Source organism: Mya arenaria, chromosome 13 (genome assembly GCF_026914265.1).
Source record: "Mya arenaria isolate MELC-2E11 chromosome 13, ASM2691426v1".
NCBI lineage: Eukaryota > Metazoa > Mollusca > Bivalvia > Myida > Myidae > Mya > Mya arenaria.
Genome location: NC_069134.1, coordinates 3,129,315 through 3,150,962, shown reverse-complemented (window position 1 = coordinate 3,150,962; position 21,648 = coordinate 3,129,315). Strand labels below are relative to the sequence as shown.

Sequence of the window (21,648 nt, the reverse complement as noted above, 5' to 3'; positions counted from 1 at the left end):
TCTCCCCATTTTGGTACACGGTGTTCTTGGGCTTTTGACGCTCGATAATGAGTGTGGTATGCGGTACAAAAGAAACTTCAATGACATTATTCTGTATCCAGACTCTAAAAGGCGCCGTAGTACCGCGGTGTTATTTAAGGATTGATTCTTATTTTTTGTGCGTTCATGCAGTATGAACGCTCGGCCGCAATTTTGCATATGCATGAATCGCGCTAGCGATTCTTGGAAAATAAGAATCAATACTTATATTTACATTTATCCTTTTTTATTTGTTATTTTTTCCGCTCTAATAGTGTTTGGGAACAAGTCTTTGATTACAAAAAGGGGGACAAAACGTGAAGGTCGAATGTAAATGGTAAGAGCACTTGTCGCCCTTGATGTTTTTTATCCTCCGTAGAATAAATAGCAAACAGTAATTTGCAGGGAAAAAAATAGTCAACGATTTTTCTTTTAATCATTTGGTGGTTTCTGTAAAATGTTGATTTTGTTCTAAAATGTTCATTTTAATCAAGAGAACTTTCGATACATTTTAACTCCTGTTTTACATATGCATGACCCATGTGAGTGGGCATAAAAATGTGGTCATAGTGATTTAATGGATAACTTCCAGTTCAAGGTAACTATAACGTCATAACTTCATTTTTTGTTGTCTTAACTTTTGCAAAGATATTGAAGTGTTTTGATGTGCTACTCTTCTCGAATTGTCCATATTAAGACGTTTGTTCGAACTCGCGAAAAAACATGACACCTTGACAGTCACGTATCATTGCATGCACTTAAATGTACACGAAGACACGACTAATTCTATCGTAGAAAGATATTCATTGTCTAAATCCGATAATGATATCCGATTTGTCCTAGATAGAAATCGACGGTCTCAGAATCATCAGCCATGTTTGTTTTGACAGTTGTTGCAGACGAACCGTAGTAAAAACCGCGTCAATTTTAATTTGTTTTTATTATTTTTTCAATGCGTGTTCTTTTGTTATCAAATGCAAAATCAAGCATTTTTCAAATGATATTTCTACAAAATAATGAATTTCATTTAAATTCTTCGTAAAACATCAGAAGAAGCATGTAAACAACCCGGCATTCAACAGAACATGTGCCCTGCTATACTTAGCAATAAAGTAGATCGTAGTAAGATCACTACGCACGGTGATTCACCAGCGCCCAATCAGATCGTTGATTTCTTGCCAAACTCCGCCTACAAAGGTCACGAAAGGTCGACCGGTCCATGCAAAACTCAGAAAATCAAGTACGGATGTAAATATGACGATATGGTGCTCACTTCACGCAAATAAATTTCACATTTTTCTCTCTAAACTGACCTGATATTGAAAAGTATATGATGACTGTGAGTTCTTCAATAAGTTTGTAAATGAACTTGTCATATAACTAAACATTCAAAAACAAAGCTAAATATAAATTATATTTCAAGCGCGCCGTTGCATGGAAAAGCGTTTCTTTGTAATGATTTTTAGAAGAGGTTAATACTTTGTTGTTTGTCTCTTAAATATTTTAACATCATTTCAACTTATTTTAGTTCTTTATGTGTGCTGTTATTTATGCTTATTTAGGTCATGTCGATCGAAAATGATATACTTCCTGGTTGTTTTGATTTTTCAAGGTAATTATTCTGTTAAACAGTTGTATCAATCTTTCACAATTTTACCTGTCGTGTTGTGTTAAAATTTGTCACATGATTGTTTTATTATAAAGTTGTACGGCGTTAAATTGATTTCTGGGCCTAAAAGAATAAGTAAATATCTTACCAAGTCTCAAACGCCCTTCACGCACTATTGTAGACGGAAGTCAGCTATAACCATGATGCAACCAATAATAAAATGGCACTTCGGCAGTCTTCGTATAATTCCGTAGAGCTCTTTGCATTATAGTACAATCAATGTCTAAGAGTAATTACCATGTCCAATCGTTACGAAATGAAGTGGTGGAGGTAACGTTGATTAGTGGTGTAATAATGCTGGATCGCGGTGGTAAACACGAGCAGATGTAGCGAATTTCTTTAAAGCGATCGAGAAATTGATACTTTTACAAGGATCGGTGTTAGCTTTGCTCCGTTCATTTTTAAATAGTAGTAATAAACGTTTTTCGAGTTGAGTTCAGTTGAGTTGATAGCAAATCGGAACACCTCGACTTGTCTTGTAAAGATGCCGGCTGCGATAGTTAGAAACCAAGATGTTAGTTCCAATTTAAGAAAAATGAATGTCTTTTAACTGCCTACAATGTACAGAAAAGAAACTGAATAATATATGTATAAACACATCTTGCCTTGAGTTTGTTTACTTATCAACATTCATGCGGCGCTGTTTGTTTACACACAAAAAAAACAGACAAGAAAATATTTCTTGTTTTCCATATTTGCCATTTTTCAAGGATACATTCCTATGATATTAAACACACATGTGGTAACATTTTCTTTCTTTAAATTACCAACATGGAACATTATCAACTTTAGCATGCAACTGAAAATAAAACAAATAAATGTAACAAACTATTTAAGAACTGTTTTACAACAGCAGTGTTGATTTAAAGCTGCACTCTCACAGATAGACCGTTTTGACAACGTTTTAATTTTAGTCTTGGATTGAGCCAGTTTTGCGTAAATGTCTGGAAGCCATTGATATAAAACTGCTGACAAAAGATAAGATAGCAGTTTTTCATATTAACGTTTGAAAGGTAATGTTCTATGGCGAAAAGCATTACTAACGCTTTAAGAAAAATTAAGAATAGGCAGTAAATATGAAAACATGCGATCTGATCTTCTGTCAGAAGTCTTATAATATCACCGGTTTCTAGATATATACGCTATAATTGACTTATTTTAAGACAAAATTTAAAAAAAAGCTGTCCAAATGATCAATCTGTGGGAGTGCAGCTTTTATACTGAACACGTCCAATACGAGCCACATTACAAGTTATTGTATGAAAACATAGTATACTAAGTATAAAGGTGTTCATACATACAGCATTTATTGCGATTGTAAGTCTCTCACATAATTGTCATGAATTACGTTTATATCACTATCAAATACACACATTTATAATCACTCTTGGTAACAATTGCCTCCACAACGACAAAGTGCACTGGATGCTGGCCTTGCTGCATTTGCATAAACCGCTGCATGCCTTGCGACGTTTAATCAGTTCATAACACATGCCTTGTGCCTGATCAATAGTGGTCCATTTCGGTGTCCATGAACAATCATTTTGGTGCCATCCCTAGTTTGCAGGACTTGTACGTAATCTGGGTTAATATGGGTTATTTTTGTAGTGATTAGCCTTTAAGTGGGCCCAAAGTAGCTGCAATAGTATGTGCTGCAATGTTCCTATTGTGCCTTCCTACATCAAATGATATCCAGACTTAATATGTTATTGAAATACTTGTTAGTTTGAACAGAACTTCTGAGTCGCATGTTCTCATCAAAACCTCATGACCAGCAAGAGCAGCATCAAACAATCTGGTGTCGGCCTCTTCTTGCGTGCATGGTTAAATCTGCAATCACCTCTCTGAGGTGCTGGAAGCGCGTTGTCCCAGTTAAAGTCCCACAGAGGACTGTGCTGTTTTTGTTCTTTGGAAGAACTCTGCCTGAAGCCTCTTCTGCCACCAACAGGTGAAACAATTCTGTATGGTGAACCATGCCTCGGTGTCTTTAACAATCAGTACTCAGTGTATTGTGAACCATGACTCGGTGCCAGTACTCAGTGTATGGTGACCCATGACTCGGTGCCAGTACTCAGTGTATGGTGAACCATGACTCGGTGCCAGTACTCAGTGTATGGTGATCCATGACTCGGTGCCAGTACTCAGTGTATGGTGAACCATGAATCGGTGCCAGTACTCAGTGTATGGTGACCCATGCCTCGGTGCCAGTACTCAGTGTATGGTGACCCATGCCTCGGTGCCAGTACTCAGTGTATGGTGACCCATGCCTCGGTGCCAGTACTCAGTGTATGGTGACCCATGCCTCGGTGCCAGTACTCAGTGTATGGTGACCCATGCCTCGGTGCCAGTACTCAGTGTATGGTGAACCATGCCTCGGTGCCAGTACTCAGTGTATGGTGAACCATGACTCGGTGCCAGTACTCAGTGTATGGTGAACCATGACTCGGTGCCAGTACTCAGTGGATGGTGAACCATGACTCGGTGCCAGTACTCAGTGTATGGTGAACCATGACTCGGTGCCAGTACTCAGTGTATGGTGAACCAAGACTCGGTGCCAGTACTCAGTGTATGGTGAACCATGACTCGGTGCCAGTACTCAGTGGATGGTGAACCATGACTCGGTGCCAGTACTCAGTGGATGGTGAACCATGACTCGGTGCCAGTACTCAGTGTATGGTGAACCATGACTCAGTGCCAGTAGTCAGTGGATGGTACACCATGACTCGGTGGCAGTACTTAGTGTATGGTGGCCCATGACTCGGTGGCAGTACTCAGTGTATGGTGGCCCATGACTCCGTGCCTGTACTCAGTGTATTGTGACCCATGACTCCGTGCCTGTACTCAGTGTATTGTGACCCATGACTCGGTGCCAGTACTCAGTGTATGGTGACCCATGACTCGGTGCCAGAACTCAGTGGATGGTGAACCATGACTCGGTGCCAGTACTCAGTGTATGGTGAACCATGACTCAGTGCCAGTAGTCAGTGGATGGTACACCATGACTCGGTGGCAGTACTCAGTGTATGGTGGCTAATGACTCGGTGGCAGTACTCAGTGTATGGTGGCCCATGACTCCGTGCCTGTACTCAGTGTATTGTGACCCATGACTCCGTGCCTGTACTCAGTGTATTGTGACCCATGACTCGATGCCAGTACTCAGTGTATGGTGACCCATGACTCGGTGTCTTTAAATCCAGTACTCAGTGTATGGTGAACCATGCCTCGGTGTCTTTAACAATCAGTACTCAGTGTATTGTGAACCAAAACTCAGTGCCAGTACTCAGTGTATGGTGAACCATGACTCGTTGTTAGTACTCAGTGTATGGTGACCCATGACTCGGTGCCAGTACTCAGTGTATGGTTAACAATAACTCGGTGCCAGTACTTAGTGTATGGTGAACCATGACTCGGTGCCAGTACTCAGTGTATGGTAACCCATGCCTCGGTGCCAGTCCTTAGTGTATGGTGACCCATGCCTAAGTGCCAGTACTCAGTGTATGGTGACCCATGCCTCGGTGCCAGTACTCAGTGTATGGTGACCCATGCCTCGGTGCCAGTACTCAGTGTATGGTGAACCATGACTCGGTGCCAGTACTCAGTGTATGGTGAACCATGACTCGGTGCCAGTACTCAGTGTATGGTGAACCATGACTCGGTGCCAGTACTCAGTGTATGGTGAACCATGACTCGGTGCCAGTACTCAGTGTACGGTGAACCATGACTCGGTGCCAGTACTCAGTGTATGGTGAACCATGACTCGGTGCCAGTACTCAGTGGATGGTGAACCATGACTCGGTGCCAGTACTCAGTGTATGGTGACCCATGACTCGGTGCCAGTACTCAGTGTATTGTGACCCATGACTCTGTGCCAGTACTCAGTGTATGGTGAACCATGACTCGGTGCCAGTACTCAGTGTATGGTGAACCATGACTCGGTGCCAGTACTCAGTGTATGGTGAACCATGACTCGTAGCCAGTACTAAGTGGATGGTGAACCATGACTCGGTGCCAGTACTCAGTGGATGGTGAACCATGACTTGGTGCCAGTACTCAGTGTATGGTGAACCATGACTCAGTGCCAGTAGTCAGTGGATGGTACACCATGACTCGTTGGCAGTACTTAGTGTATGGTGGCCCATGACTCGGTGGCAGTACTCAGTGTATGGTGGCCCATGACTCCGTGCCTGTACTCAGTGTATTGTGACCCATGACTCCGTGCCTGTACTCAGTGTATGGTGACTCATGACTCGGTGCCAGAACTCAGTGTATTGTGAACCATGACTCGGTGCCAGTACTCAGTGTATGGTGAACCATGACTCAGTGCCAGTAGTCAGTGTATGGTGAACCATGACTCAGTGCCAGTAGTCAGTGGATGGTACACCATGACTCGGTGGCAGTACTCAGTGTATGGTGGCTAATGACTCGGTGGCAGTACTCAGTGTATGGTGGCCCATGACTCCGTGCCTGTACTCAGTGTATTGTGACCCATGACTCCGTGCCTGTACTCAGTGTATTGTGACCCATGACTCGGTGCCAGTACTCAGTGTATGGTGACCCATGACTCGGTGCCAGTACTCAGTGGATGGTGAACAATGACTCGGTGCCAGTACTCAGTGTATGGTGACCCATGACTCGGTGGCAGTTCTCAGTGTATGGTGAACCATGACTCCGTGCCAGGACTCAGTGTATGGTGACCCATGACTCAGTGCCAGTACACAGTGTATGGTGAACCATGACTCGGTGCCAGTACTCAGTGTATGGTGACCCATGACTCGGTGTCTTTAAATCCAGTACTCAGTGTATGGTGAACCATGCCTCGGTGTCTTTAACAATCAGTACTCAGTGTATTGTGAACCAAAACTCAGTGCCAGTACTCAGTGTATGGTGAACCATGACTCGTTGTCAGTACTCAGTGTATGGTGACCCATGACTCGGTGCCAGTACTCAGTGTATGGTTAACAATGACTCGGTGCCAGTACTTAGTGTATGGTGAACCATGACTCGGTGCCAGTACTCAGTGTATGGTAACCCATGCCTCGGTGCCAGTACTTAGTGTATGGTGACCCATGCCTAAGTGCCAGTACTCAGTGTATGGTGAACCATGACTCGGTGGCAGTACTCAGTGTATGGTGAACCATGACTCGGTGCCAGTACTCAGTGTATGGTGAACCATGACTCGGTGCCAGTACTCAGTGTATGGTGAACCATGACTCGGTGCCAGTACTCAGTGTATGGTGAACCATGACTCGGTGCCAGTACTTAGTGTATGGTGAACCATGACTCGGTGCCAGTACTCAGTGTATGGTAACCCATGCCTCGGTGCCAGTACTTAGTGTATGGTGACCCATGCCTAAGTGCCAGTACTCAGTGTATGGTGACCCATGCCTCGGTGCCAGTACTCAGTGTATGGTGACCCATGCCTCGGTGCCAGTACTCAGTGTATGGTGAACCATGACTCGGTGCCAGTACTCAGTGTATGGTGAACCATGACTCGGTGCCAGTACTCAGTGTATGGTGAACCATGACTCGGTGCCAGTACTCAGTGTATGGTGAACCATGACTCGGTGCCAGTACTCAGTGTACGGTGAACCATGACTCGGTGCCAGTACTCAGTGTATGGTGAACCATGACTCGGTGCCAGTACTCAGTGGATGGTGAACCATGACTCGGTGCCAGTACTCAGTGTATGGTGACCCATGACTCCGTGCCTGTACTCAGTGTATTGTGACCCATGACTCTGTGCCAGTACTCAGTGTATGGTGAACCATGACTCGGTGCCAGTACTCAGTGTATGGTGAACCATGACTCGGTGCCAGTACTCAGTGTATGGTGAACCATGACTCGTAGCCAGTACTCAGTGGATGGTGAACCATGACTCGGTGCCAGTACTCAGTGGATGGTGAACCATGACTTGGTGCCAGTACTCAGTGTATGGTGAACCATGACTCAGTGCCAGTAGTCAGTGGATGGTACACCATGACTCGTTGGCAGTACTTAGTGTATGGTGGCCCATGACTCGGTGGCAGTACTCAGTGTATGGTGGCCCATGACTCCGTGCCTGTACTCAGTGTATTGTGACCCATGACTCCGTGCCTGTACTCAGTGTATGGTGACTCATGACTCGGTGCCAGAACTCAGTGTATTGTGAACCATGACTCGGTGCCAGTACTCAGTGTATGGTGAACCATGACTCAGTGCCAGTAGTCAGTGTATGGTGAACCATGACTCAGTGCCAGTAGTCAGTGGATGGTACACCATGACTCGGTGGCAGTACTCAGTGTATGGTGGCTAATGACTCGGTGGCAGTACTCAGTGTATGGTGGCCCATGACTCCGTGCCTGTACTCAGTGTATTGTGACCCATGACTCCGTGCCTGTACTCAGTGTATTGTGACCCATGACTCGGTGCCAGTACTCAGTGTATGGTGACCCATGACTCGGTGCCAGTACTCAGTGGATGGTGAACAATGACTCGGTGCCAGTACTCAGTGTATGGTGACCCATGACTCGGTGGCAGTTCTCAGTGTATGGTGAACCATGACTCCGTGCCAGAACTCAGTGTATGGTGACCCATGACTCAGTGCCAGTACACAGTGTATGGTGAACCATGACTAGGTGCCAGTACTCAGTGTATGGTGACCCATGACTCGGTGTCTTTAAATCCAGTACTCAGTGTATGGTGAACCATGCCTCGGTGTCTTTAACAATCAGTACTCAGTGTATTGTGAACCAAAACTCAGTGCCAGTACTCAGTGTATGGTGAACCATGACTCGTTGTCAGTACTCAGTGTATGGTGACCCATGACTCGGTGCCAGTACTCAGTGTATGGTTAACAATGACTCGGTGCCAGTACTTAGTGTATGGTGAACCATGACTCGGTGCCAGTACTCAGTGTATGGTAACCCATGCCTCGGTGCCAGTACTTAGTGTATGGTGACCCATGCCTAAGTGCCAGTACTCAGTGTATGGTGAACCATGACTCGGTGGCAGTACTCAGTGTATGGTGAACCATGACTCGGTGCCAGTACTCAGTGTATGGTGAACCATGACTCGGTGCCAGTACTCAGTGTATGGTGAACCATGACTCGGTGCCAGTACTCAGTGTATGGTGAACCATGACTCGGTGCCAGTACTCAGTGTATGGTGAACCATGACTCGGTGCCAGTACTCAGTGTATGGTGAACCATGACTCGGTGCCAGTACTCAGTGTATGGTGACCCATGACTTCGTGCCTGTACTCAGTGTATTGTGACCCATGACTCCGTGCCTGTACTCAGTGTATTGTGACCCATGACTCGGTGCCAGTACTCTGTGTATGGTGACCCATGACTCGGTGCCAGAACTCAGTGTATTGTGAACCATGACTCGGTGCCAGTACTCAGTGTATGGTGAACCATGACTCAGTGCCAGTAGTCAGTGGATGGTACACCATGACTCGGTGGCAGTACTCAGTGTTTGGTGGCTAATGACTCGGTGCCAGTACTCAGTGTATGGTGAACCATGACTCGGTGTCAGTACTCAGTGTATGGTGGCCCATGACTCGGTGGCAGTACTCAGTGTATGGTGGCCCATGACTCCGTGCCTGTACTCAGTGTATTGTGACCCATGACTCGGTGCCAGTACTCAGTGTATGGTGACTCATGACTCGGTGCCAGAACTCAGTGTATTGTGAACCATGACTCGGTGGCAGTACTCAGTGTATGGTGAACCATGACTCAGTGCCAGTAGTCAGTGGATGGTACACCATGACTCGGTGGCAGTACTCAGTGTTTGGTGGCTAATGACTCGGTGGCAGTACTCAGTGTATGGTGGCCCATGACTCCGTGCCTGTACTCAGTGTATTGTGACCCATGACTCCGTGCCTGTACTCAGTGTATTGTGACCCATGACTCGGTGCCAGTACTCAGTGTATGGTGACCCATGACTCGGTGCCAGTACTCAGTGAATGGTGAACAATGACTCGGTGCCAGTACTCAGTGTATGGTGACCCATGACTCGGTGGCAGTTCTCAGTGTATGGTGAACCATGACTCCGTGCCAGGACTCAGTGTATGGTGACCCATGACTCAGTGCCAGTACACAGTGTATGGTGAACCATGACTCGGTGCCAGTACTCAGTGTATGGTGACCCATGACTCGGTGTCTTTAAATCCAGTACTCAGTGTATGGTGAACCATGCCTCGGTGTCTTTAACAATCAGTACTCAGTGTATTGTGAACCAAAACGCAGTGCCAGTACTCAGTGTATGGTGAACCATGACTCGGTGCCAGTATTCAGTGTATGGTGACCCATGACTCGGTGCCAGTACTCAGTGTATGGTTAACAATGACTCGGTGCCAGTACTTAGTGTATGGTGAACCATGACTCGGTGCCAGTACTCAGTGTATGGTGACCCATGCCTCGGTGCCAGTACTCAGTGTATGGTGACCCATGCCTCAGTGCCAGTACTCAGTGTATGGTGAACCATGACTCGGTGCCAGTACTCAGTGTATGGTGAACCATGACTCGGTGCCAGTACTCAGTGTATGGTGAACCATGACTCGGTGCCAGTACTCAGTGTATGGTGGCCCATGACTCGGTGCCAGTACTCAGTGTATGGTGACCCATGACTCGGTGCCAGTACTCAGTGAATGGTGAACCATGACTCGGTGCCAGTACTCAGTGAATGGTGAACCATGACTCGGTGCAAGTACTCAGTGTATGGTGAACCATGACTCAGTGCCAGTAGTCAGTGGATGGTACACCATGACTCGGTGGCAGTACTCAGTGTATGGTGACCCATGACTCGGTGCCAGTACTCAGTGTATGGTGGCCCATGACTCCGTGCATGTACTCAGTGTATTGTGAACCATGACTCCGTGCCTGTACTCAGTGTATTGTGACCCATGACTCGGTGCCAGTACTCAGTGTATGGTGACCCATGACTCGGTGCCAGAACTCAGTGGATGGTGAACCATGACTCGGTGCCAGTACTCAGTGGATGGTGAACAATGACTCGGTGCCAGTACTCAGTGTATGGTGACCCATGACTCGGTGGCAGTTCTCAGTGTATGGTGAACCATGACTCCGTGCCAGGACTCAGTGTATGGTGACCCATGACTCAGTGCCAGTACACAGTGTATGGTGAACCATGACTCGGTGCCAGTACTCAGTGTATGGTGACCCATGACTCGGTGTCTTTAAATCCAGTACTCAGTGTATGGTGAATCATGCCTCGGTGTCTTTAACAATCAGTACTCAGTGTATTGTGAACCAAAACTCAGTGCCAGTACTCAGTGCATGGTGAACCATGACTCGGTGCCAGTACTCAGTGCATGGTGACCCATGACTCGGTGCCAGTACTCAGTGTATGGTGAACAATGACTCGGTGCCAGTACTTAGTGTATGGTGAACCATGACTCGGTGCCAGTACTCAGTGTATGGTGACGCATGCCTCGGTGCCAGTACTCAGTGTATCGTGACCCATGCCTCAGTGCCAGTACTCAGTGTATGGTGAACCATGACTCGGTGTCAGTACTCAGTGTATGGTGAACCATGACTCGGTGCCAGTACTCAGTGTATAGTGAACCATGACTCGGTGCCAGTACTCAGTGTATGGTGAACCATGACTCGGTGCCAGTACTCAGTGTATGGTGAACCATGACTCGGTGCCAGTACTCAGTGTATGGTGAACCATGACTCGGTGCCAGTACTCAGTGAATGGTGAACCATGACTCGGTGCAAGTACTCAGTGTATGGTGAACCATGACTCAGTGCCAGTAGTCAGTGGATGGTACACCATGACTCGGTGGCAGTACTCAGTGTATGGTGACCCATGACTCGGTGCCAGTACTCAGTGTATGGTGGCCCATGACTCCGTGCCTGTACTCAGTGTATTGTGAACCATGACTCCGTGCCTGTACTCAGTGTATGGTGACCAATGACTCGGTGCCAGTACTCAGTGTATGGTGACCCATGACTCGGTGCCAGAACTCAGTGGATGGTGAACCATGACTCGGTGCCAGTACTCAGTGGATGGTGAACAATGACTCGGTGCCAGTACTCAGTGTATGGTGACCCATGACTCTGTGGCAGTTCTCAGTGTATGGTTAACCATGACTCCGTGCCAGGACTCAGTGTATGGTGACCCATGACTCAGTGCCAGTACACAGTGTATGGTGAACCATGACTCGGTGCCAGTACTCAGTGTATGGTGACCCATGACTCGGTGTCTTTAAATCCAGTACTCAGTGTATGGTGAATCATGCCTCGGTGTCTTTAACAATCAGTACTCAGTGTATTGTGAACCAAAACTCAGTGCCAGTACTCAGTGCATGGTGAACCATGACTCGGTGCCAGTACTCAGTGCATGGTGACCCATGACTCGGTGCCAGTACTCAGTGTATGGTGAACAATGACTCGGTGCCAGTACTTAGTGTATGGTGAACCATGACTCGGTGCCAGTACTCAGTGTATGGTTACCCATGCCTCGGTGCCAGTACTCAGTGTATGGTGACCCATGCCTCGGTGCCAGTACTCAGTGTATGGTGAACCATGACTCGGTGCCAGTACTCAGTGTATGGTGAACCATGACTCGGTGCCAGTACTCAGTGTATTGTGAACCATGACTCGGTGCCAGTACTCAGTGTATGGTGAACCATGACTCGGTGCCAGTACTCAGTGTATGGTGAACCATGACTCGGTGCCAGTACTCAGTGGATGGTGAACCATGACTCGGTGCCAGTACTCAGTGTATGGTGAACCATGACTCGGTGCAAGTACTCAGTGTATGGTGAACCATGACTCGGTGCCAGTAGTCAGTGGATGGTACACCATGACTCGGTGGCAGTACTCAGTGTATGGTGCACCATGCCTAGGTGCCAGTACTCAGTGTATGGTGAACCATGACTCGGTGCCAGTACTCAGTGTATGGTGAACCATGACTCGGTGCAAGTACTCAGTGTATGGTGACCCATGACTCGGTGCCAGTACTCAGTGTATGGTGAACCATGACTTGGTGCCAGTACTCAGTGTATGGTGAACCATGACTCGGTGCCAGTACTCAGTGTATGGTGAACCATGACTCGGTGCCAGTACTCAGTGTATGGTGAACCATGACTCGGTGCCAGTACTCAGTGTACGGTGGCCCATGATTCGGTGCGAGTACTCAGTGTATGGTGAACCATGACTCGGTGCCAGTACTCAGTGGATGGTGAACCATGACTCGGTGCCAGTACTCAGTGTATGGTGAACCATGACTCGGTGCCAGTACTCAGTGTATGGTGAACCATGACTCAGTGCCAGTAGTCAGTGGATGGTACACCATGACTCGGTGGCAGTACTCAGTGAATGGTGGCCCATGACTCGGTGGCAGTACTCAGTGTATGGTGGCCCATGACTCCGTGCCTGTACTCAGTGTATTGTGACCCATGAATCCGTGCCTGTACTCAGTGTATTGTGACCCATGACTCGGTGCCAGTACTCAGTGTATGGTGACCCATGACTCGGTGCCAGAACTCAGTGGATGGTGAACTATGACTCGGTGCCAGTACTCAGTGTATGGTGAACCATGACTCAGTGCCAGTAGTCAGTGGATGGTACACCATGACTCGGTGGCAGTACTCAGTGTATGGTGGCTAATGACTCGGTGGCAGTACTCAGTGTATGGTGGCCCATGACTCCGTGCCTGTACTCAGTGTATTGTGACCCATGACTCCGTGCCAGTACTCAGTGTATGGTGACCCATGACTCGGTGTCAGAACTCAGTGGATGGTGAACCATGACTCGGTGCCAGTACTCAGTGGATGGTGAACAATGACTCGGTGCCAGTACTCAGTGTATGGTGACCCATGACTCGGTGGCAGTTCTCAGTGTATGGTGAACCATGACTCCGTGCCAGGACTCAGTGTATGGTGACCCATGACTCAGTGCCAGTACACAGTGTATGGCGAACCATGACTCGGTGCCAGTACTCAGTGTATGGTGACCCATGACTCGGTGTCTTTAAATCCAGTACTCAGTGTATGGTGACCCATGACTCGGTGCCAGTACTCAGTGTATGGTGACCCATGCCTCAGTGCCAGTACTCAGTGTATGGTGAACCATGACTCGGTGCCAGTACTCAGTGTATGGTGAACCATGACTCGGTGCCAGTACTCAGTGTATGGTGAACCATGACTCGGTGCCAGTACTCAGTGTATGGTGGCCCATGACTCGGTGCCAGTACTCAGTGTATGGTGACCCATGCCTCGGTGCCAGTACTCAGTGTATGGTGACCCATGCCTCAGTGCCAGTACTCAGTGTATGGTGAACCATGACTCGGTGCCAGTACTCAGTGTATGGTGAACCATGACTCGGTGCCAGTACTCAGTGTATGGTGAACCATGACTCGGTGCCAGTACTCAGTGTATGGTGGCCCATGACTCGGTGCCAGTACTCAGTGTATGGTGACCCATGACTCGGTGCCAGTACTCAGTGTATGGTGAACCATGACTCGGTGCCAGTACTCAGTGTATGGTGAACCATGACTCGGTGCAAGTACTCAGTGTATGGTGAACCATGACTCAGTGCCAGTAGTCAGTGGATGGTACACCATGACTCGGTGGCAGTACTCAGTGTATGGTGACCCATGACTCGGTGGCAGTACTCAGTGTATGGTGGCCATGGACTCCGTGCCTGTACTCAGTGTATTGTGAACCATGACTCCGTGCCTGTACTCAGTGTATTGTGACCCATGACTCGGTGCCAGTACTCAGTGTATGGTGACCCATGACTCGGTGCCAGAACTCAGTGGATGGTGAACCATGACTCGGTGCCAGTACTTAGTGGATGGTGAACAATGACTCGGTGCCAGTACTCAGTGTATGGTGACCCATGACTCGGTGGCAGTTCTCAGTGTATGGTGAACCATGACTCCGTGCCAGGACTCAGTGTATGGTGACCCATGACTCAGTGCCAGTACACAGTGTATGGTGAACCATGACTCGGTGCCAGTACTCAGTGTATGGTTACCCATGACTCGGTGTCTTTAAATCCAGTACTCAGTGTATGGTGAATCATGCCTCGGTGTCTTTAACAATCAGTACTCAGTGTATTGTGAACCAAAACTCAGTGCCAGTACTCAATGCATGGTGAACCATGACTCGGTGCCAGTACTCAGTGTATGGTGACCCATGACTCGGTGCCAGTACTCAGTGTATGGTGAACAATGACTCGGTGCCAGTACTTAGTGTATGGTGAACCATGACTCGGTGCCAGTACTCAGTGTATGGTGACCCATGACTCGGTGCCAGTACTCAGTGTATGGTGACCCATGCCTCAGTGCCAGTACTCAGTGTATGGTGAACCATGACTCGGTGCCAGTACTCAGTGTATGGTGAACCATGACTCGGTGCCAGTACTCAGTGTATGGTGAACCATGACTCGGTGCCAGTACTCAGTGTATGGTGAACCATGACTCGGTGCCAGTACTCAGTGTATGGTGAACCATGACTCGGTGCCAGTACTCAGTGTATGGTGAACCATGACTCGGTGCCAGTACTCAGTGTATGGTGAACCATGACTCGGTGCCAGTACTCAGTGGATGGTGAACCATGACTCGGTGCCAGTACTCAGTGGATGGTGAACCATGACTCGGTGCAAGTACTCAGTGTATGGTGAACCATGACTCAGTGCCAGTAGTCAGTGGATGGTACACCATGACTCGGTGGCAGTACTCAGTGTATGGTGGACCATGCCTCGGTGTCAGTACTCAGTGTATGGTGAACCATGACTCCGTGCCAGTACTCAGTGTATGGTGAACCATGACTCGGTGCCAGTACTCAGTGTATGGTGACCCATGCCTCGGTGCCAGTACTCAGTGTATGGTGACCCATGACTCGGTGCCAGTACTCAGTGTATGGTGAACCATGACTCGGTGCCAGTACTCAGTGTATGGTGAACCATGACTCGGTGCCAGTACTCAGTGTATGGTGAACCATGACTCGGTGCCAGTACTCAGTGTATGGTGAACCATGACTCGGTGCCAGTACTCAGTGTATGGTGAACCATGACTCGGTGCCAGTACTCAGTGTATGGTGAACCATGACTCGGTGCCAGTACTCAGTGTATGGTGAACCATGACTCGGTGCCAGTACTCAGTGTATGGTGGCCCATGACTCTGTGCCAGTACTCAGTGTATGGTGGCCCATGACTCGGTGCCAGTACTCAGTGTATGGTGAACCATGACTCGGTGCCAGTACTCAGTGGATGGTGAACCATGACTCGGTGCCAGTACTCAGTGTATGGTGAACCATGACTCAGTGCCAGTAGTCAGTGGATGGTACACCATGACTCGGTGCCAGTACTCAGTGTATGGTGGCCCATGACTCGGTGGCAGTACTCAGTGTATGGTGGCCCATGACTCCGTGCCTGTACTCAGTGTATTGTGACCCATGACTCGGTGCCAGTACTCAGTGTATTGTGACCCATGACTCGGTGCCAGTACTCAGTGTATGGTGACCCATGACTCGGTGCCAGAACTCAGTGGATGGTGAACCATGACTCGGTGTCAGTACTCAGTGGATGGTGAACAATGACTCGGTGCCAGTACTCAGTGTATGGTGACCCATGACTCGGTGGCAGTTCTCAGTGTATGGTGAACCATGACTCCGTGCCAGGACTCAGTGTATGGTGACCCATGACTCAGTGCCAGTACACAGTGTATGGCGAACCATGACTCGGTGCCAGTACTCAGTGTATGGTGACCCATGACTCGGTGTCTTTAAATCCAGTACTCAGTGTATGGTGACCCATGACTCGGTGCCAGTACTCAGTGCATGGTGAACCATGACTACGTGCCAGTACTCTGTGTATGGTGAACCATGACTCGGTGCCAATACTCAGTGTATGGTAAACCATGACTCGGTGCCAGTACTCAGTGTATGGTGACCCATGACTCAGTGCCAGTACTCAGTGTATGGTGAACCATGCCTCGGTGCCAGTACTCAGTGTATGGTGAACCATGACTCGGTGCCAGTACTCAGTGTATGGTGAACCATGACTCAGTACCAGTACTTAGTGTATGGTGAACCATGACTCGGTGCCAGTACTCAGTGTATGGTTGCCCATGACTTGGTGCCAGTACTCAGTGTATGGTGAACCATGACTCGGTGCCAGTACTCAGTGTATGGTGGCCCATGACTCGGTGCCAGTACTCAGTGTATGGTGGACCATGCCTTGGTGTCAGTACTCAGTGTATGGTGAACCATGACTCGGTGCCAGTACTCAGTGTATGGTGAACCATGACTCGGTGCCAGTACTCAGTGTATGGTGAACCATGACTCAGTGCCAGTACTCAGTGCATGGTACACCATGACTCGGTGCCAGTACTCAGTGTATGGTGGCCCATGACTCGGTGGCAGTACTCAGTGTATGGTGAACCATGACTCCGTGCCTGTACTCAGTGTATTGTGACCCATGACTCGGTGCCAGTACTCAGTGTATGGTGAACCATGACTCGGTGCCAGTACTCAGTGGATGGTGACCCATGACTCGGTGCCAGTACTCAGTGGATGGTGAACCATGACTCGGTGCCAGTACTCAGTGCATGATGACCCATGACTCGGTGCCAGTACACAGTGTATGGTGAACCAAGACTCGGTGCCAGTATTCAGTGTATGGTGACCCATGACTCGGTGTCTTTAAATCCAGTACTCAGTGTATGGTGACCCATGACTCGATGCCAGTACTCAGTGTATGGTGACCCATAACTCGGTGCCAGTACTCAGTGTATGATGACCCATGACTCGGTGCCAGTACTCAGTGTATGGTGACCCATGACTCGGTGCCAGTACTCAGTGTATGGTAAACCATGACTCAGTGCCAGTACTCAGTGTATGGTGACCCATGACTCGGTGCCAGTACTCAGTGTATGGTGAACCATGCCTCAGTGCCAGTACTCAGTGTATGGTGAACCATGACTCGGTGCCAGTACTCAGTGTATGGTAAACCATGACTCGGTGCCAATACTCAGTGTATGGTAAACCATGATTCAATGCCTGTACTCAGTGTATGGTGACCCATGACTCGGTGCCAGTACTCAGTGTATGGTGACCCATGACTCGGTGCCAGTACTCAGTGTATGGTGACCCATGACTCGGTGCCAGTACTCAGTGTATGGTGACCCATGACTCGGTGCCAGTACTCAGTGTATGGTGAACCATGACTCGGTGCCAGTACTCAGTGTATGGTGAACCATGACTCGGTGCCAGTACTCAGTGTAAGGTGAACCATGACTCGGTGCCAGTACTCAGTGTATGGTGAACCATGACTCGGTGCCAGTACTCAGTGTATGGTGAACCATGACTCGGTGCCAGTACTCAGTGTATGGTGAACCATGACTCGGTGCCAGTACTCAGTGTATGGTGACCCATGACTCGGTGCCAGTACTCAGTGTATGGTGAACTATGACTCCGTGTCTTTTAAACCAATACTCATTGTATGGTGAACCATGTCTCGGTGCCAGTACTCAGTGTATGGTGACCCGTGACTTGGTGCCAGTACTCAGTGTATGGTGAACCATGACTCGGTGCCAGTACACAGTGTATGGTGATCCATGACTCGGTGCCAGTATTCAGTGTATTGTGAACCTTGAATCGGTGCCAGTACTCAGTGTATTGTGAACCATGACTCGGTGCCAGTACTCAGTGTATGGTGACCCATGACTCGGTGCCAGTACTCAGTGTATGGTGAACCATGACTCGGTGCCAGTATTTAGTGTATGGTGACCCATGACTCGGTGCCAGTACTCAGTGTATTGTGAACCATGACTCGGTGCCAGTACTCAGTGTATTGTGACCCATGACTCGGTGCCAGTACTTAGTGTATGGTGACCCATGACTCGGTGCCAGTACTCAGTGTATGATGAACCATGACTCGGTGCCAGTACTCAGTGTATTGTGACCCATGACTCGGTGCCAGTACTCAGTGTATGGTGAACCATGACTCGGTGCCAGTACTCAGTGTATGGTGACCCATGACTCGGTGCCAGTACTCAGTGTATGGTGAACCATGACTCGGTGCCAGTACTCAGTGTATGGTGACCCATGACTCGGTGCCAGTACTCAGTGTATGGTGACGCATGACTCGGTGCCAGTACTTAGTGTATGGTGAACCATGACTCGGTGCCAGTACTCAGTGTATGGTGAACCATGACTACATAACCCTTAAGATGTCTATGACAGCGAAATATATTGACACACAATTTTAACTATGTTCGTCTTGCTGCGACAACACCAATGCATATTGCATTTAACACAGTTACGTTTTAAATACATGGTAAATGAATTGATTTAGCTAAAAAAGATTCAAGAACGGTATTTTCTTACTAAAACACAGTTTCAAGTCACGCAATTTTTCATTTAAGCTTTCAGCTTGCACTTTCAATAACATTTTTTAAGAAACCAAATTTTACGAAAGAAGATTTCATCAGATTTAGGATCAAAAAGCATTTGCATTTTTTCGGAAAAGTCTGTCAACAATATAAGTTTGTTTTTATATCAAAATGCCCTAGAGAACCCAATTAACAATGTCTTATGGTTTCTTGGTGATATCATTTTACTTTCCAAGCTGTATAGCTACAACATTGAAGTTTGAACAATGCCTTCTAGACATTGAAAGGGATACGTTCAACGTACAGACGATAAAGACAGAAATCAAATGCCCAAACTGTATACCTAAAGTATGTTGAGGTCACCGCCTTTGAACGATCAGCGAAACATAAGTTCACTGGAGGTTTTGATAAGTTTAAGTGTACAAACCTCACACTTAATCAATTCTAAGTCAAAGCCTAAAAGCCGTTCGTGAAACGAGGACATGTTCGTGGGTGGTCATCTGTCATAATCATTCAACTGAAGTGGTACTATAAAGCCATTTCGTGACTGTTTACAGTTTTTCAAACAATTGTTAATATTGAACTTTTATGACCTTGACCATGACCGTTTTGCCAATACGTTAAACTACAATATGGACTATTAAAACCATGCTAACAATTTGGAAACTGTCTTTCCTTTCATGACATTGCTTTCTTACGTTTAAAACTAAATCAACGACCATGATCTTTGAGGACCTCGTATAAATACTGATAACCTCCTGGAATGACCTATTCGATGACCTTTTGATCCACCTTCTAAGTTAGGGTTGGGCCACAAAGATTTACGTTGATCAGGGACTGTCCTTTCCCAAGTTAACGTATACCAACCAAAATCATTTTGCAAGCAAAATGATAGCAAGGTATTATGAATAGAATCTAATGCATATTGCATTGGATTAAGTTAAAGATTTTTCGATGGAGAAAATATTGCAAAAAAACAACAGACAAAATAATAAAAGTTTCTTTCATATAAAGATATATGATTTATATACAAATCATTTTATCAGCAGAAAAAAATGCTGGATTTTTTTCTCTAAATCATTCCTATCGATCATAAAGTAAACCACTTCATATCCAATTGTAAGTCATGCGTTCATTTTCGAGCGACCATACGAACATTCAGCCAACAATGACTAGTGGAACGTTCTGATTGAGCGTCCTTTCGCGGGCCCTCCACAAGTAACCGTGTTCCCCGACTTCTAGGCGCCAGATATACATATTTGATTGACTTCCATTGAAGTTAAGCTGGTTTGTGGCGAACAGATTCAACTTGTTTGCCACAAACCATAGATCCGTACCATTGAAAGCGAAGGTGTCGACCCATTTCACTGACTCTTGGTCTGAAATCACTTCATTTTGCGTCTTCAGAGAAATCGATTGACCTCTTAACTCGCTGTGAGCCTTGAAAACTGCATTTCTTTCAAACACAGCATAAAATAGCGATGTTTGCCCACACACCATCCCGTCGGAGCCCCCAGCTTTCTGGCCGACGTGAATGATATCAGCTGAGAAATTGGCACCCGGGCGTCTCAAAGTATGAGTAGGTATGGCGTACAGCTCAATGGACGTCAACGTGCAGTAGTATACATATGCAAAGTCGGCGGACATTGCTATACCGTCAACTGGGGCCGATAGAAGACCGTCCTGCACACCGGGAATAAGCCGTTGAGCGTTCATCGTAATATCCTGGTAATAATATGATGCATTTCTTTCAAAGTCGTATACGTATATCTTAGCGTCTGATGTATCAGAAATATATGCAAATCTTGCTTCACCGTCAACGTAATCAAGGACGATATCGTTCATGAAATTGCTAGTATGAGAAACAACATTGTCGGGAAATTCATACACTCGTTCGATCTTTTTAGTGGTTATGTCTAGTATAACAAGTTTAGGCGGACAAAGGTTACGCGGGGACAGGCCGGCTGCCCTAGTGTCGACGCGGCCGGTGTCTATGATCCACATCCGGCCGGTGTTCGGGTCCACTTCCATACTCTGAACGTACTGGAGGCTCCCACAGTCGCCCAGTGTGTTCATGGCCCAGCTGGGAAACGGCCGCAGTACGCCATCCTCGCCCAACACGTTCAACGTCGACGGGACTCCCGGACGCCATCTTGGCACGGTGACGTAAATTGTGTCCATGTGTACCTTGATCCCCGTTATGATGTTATTCTCCACTATATACTCCCCGTTCCTTATAGCACGAGCCTTTTCAGAGGTATTGGGCCAGTCATACTGCACGTTTGGTAGTTCATAAATCGCCCAGGCATATGAAATGTTGTCCCGACTTTGACTTGAAACGGTAGTTAACTGAAAACTAATGCATGCTAACAGCAAACATGCCCGGCATGTGTTAACAAATACTTGCATGGTGAGTTACACGTTATTTTTTTACACGGAGCACACGAAAACATCGATGCTGTGAAACATTCAAGTCTAAAGTGTTACGTTTACGGACAGTAAAATTAGAACACTATGCAGGACATCAGAAAGGGTCGTGGCTGGCCAATGGACACATATGCAAGTTGTCAAGTCGTGTCTGCATACCAAGGTACAGAGCAAACATTAACCCA

At 47.4% G+C, this 21,648-nt stretch overlaps 2 protein-coding genes across 4 annotated transcripts in view; both read right to left on the bottom strand.

Annotated features, from left to right (window-relative positions):
• The window catches only part of LOC128214940 (T-cell-specific guanine nucleotide triphosphate-binding protein 2-like), a 41,730-nt gene extending 39,763 nt beyond the window's left edge, over positions 1-1,967 (bottom strand). For all 3 annotated transcript variants that reach the window (XM_052921659.1, XM_052921660.1, XM_052921661.1), the window contains exon 1: positions 1,776-1,967. The gene's annotated coding sequence lies outside the window, so the exon portion shown is untranslated. The remainder of the gene's footprint in view (positions 1-1,775) is intronic.
• Positions 1,968-20,194: 18,227 nt separating this feature from the next.
• LOC128213788 (protein yellow-like) lies at positions 20,195-21,445 on the bottom strand. Its single transcript, XM_052919844.1, has one exon. It carries the CDS (start codon positions 21,443-21,445, stop codon positions 20,195-20,197), a length of 1,251 nt encoding a protein of 416 aa, XP_052775804.1.
• Positions 21,446-21,648: the final 203 nt, after the last annotated feature.

What these genes read in the sequence shown, in the direction of transcription:
- LOC128213788 (XM_052919844.1), bottom strand. Translation starts at nt 21,445, where the DNA reads ATGCAAGTATTTGTTAACACATGCCGGGCATGTTTGCTGTTAGCATGC.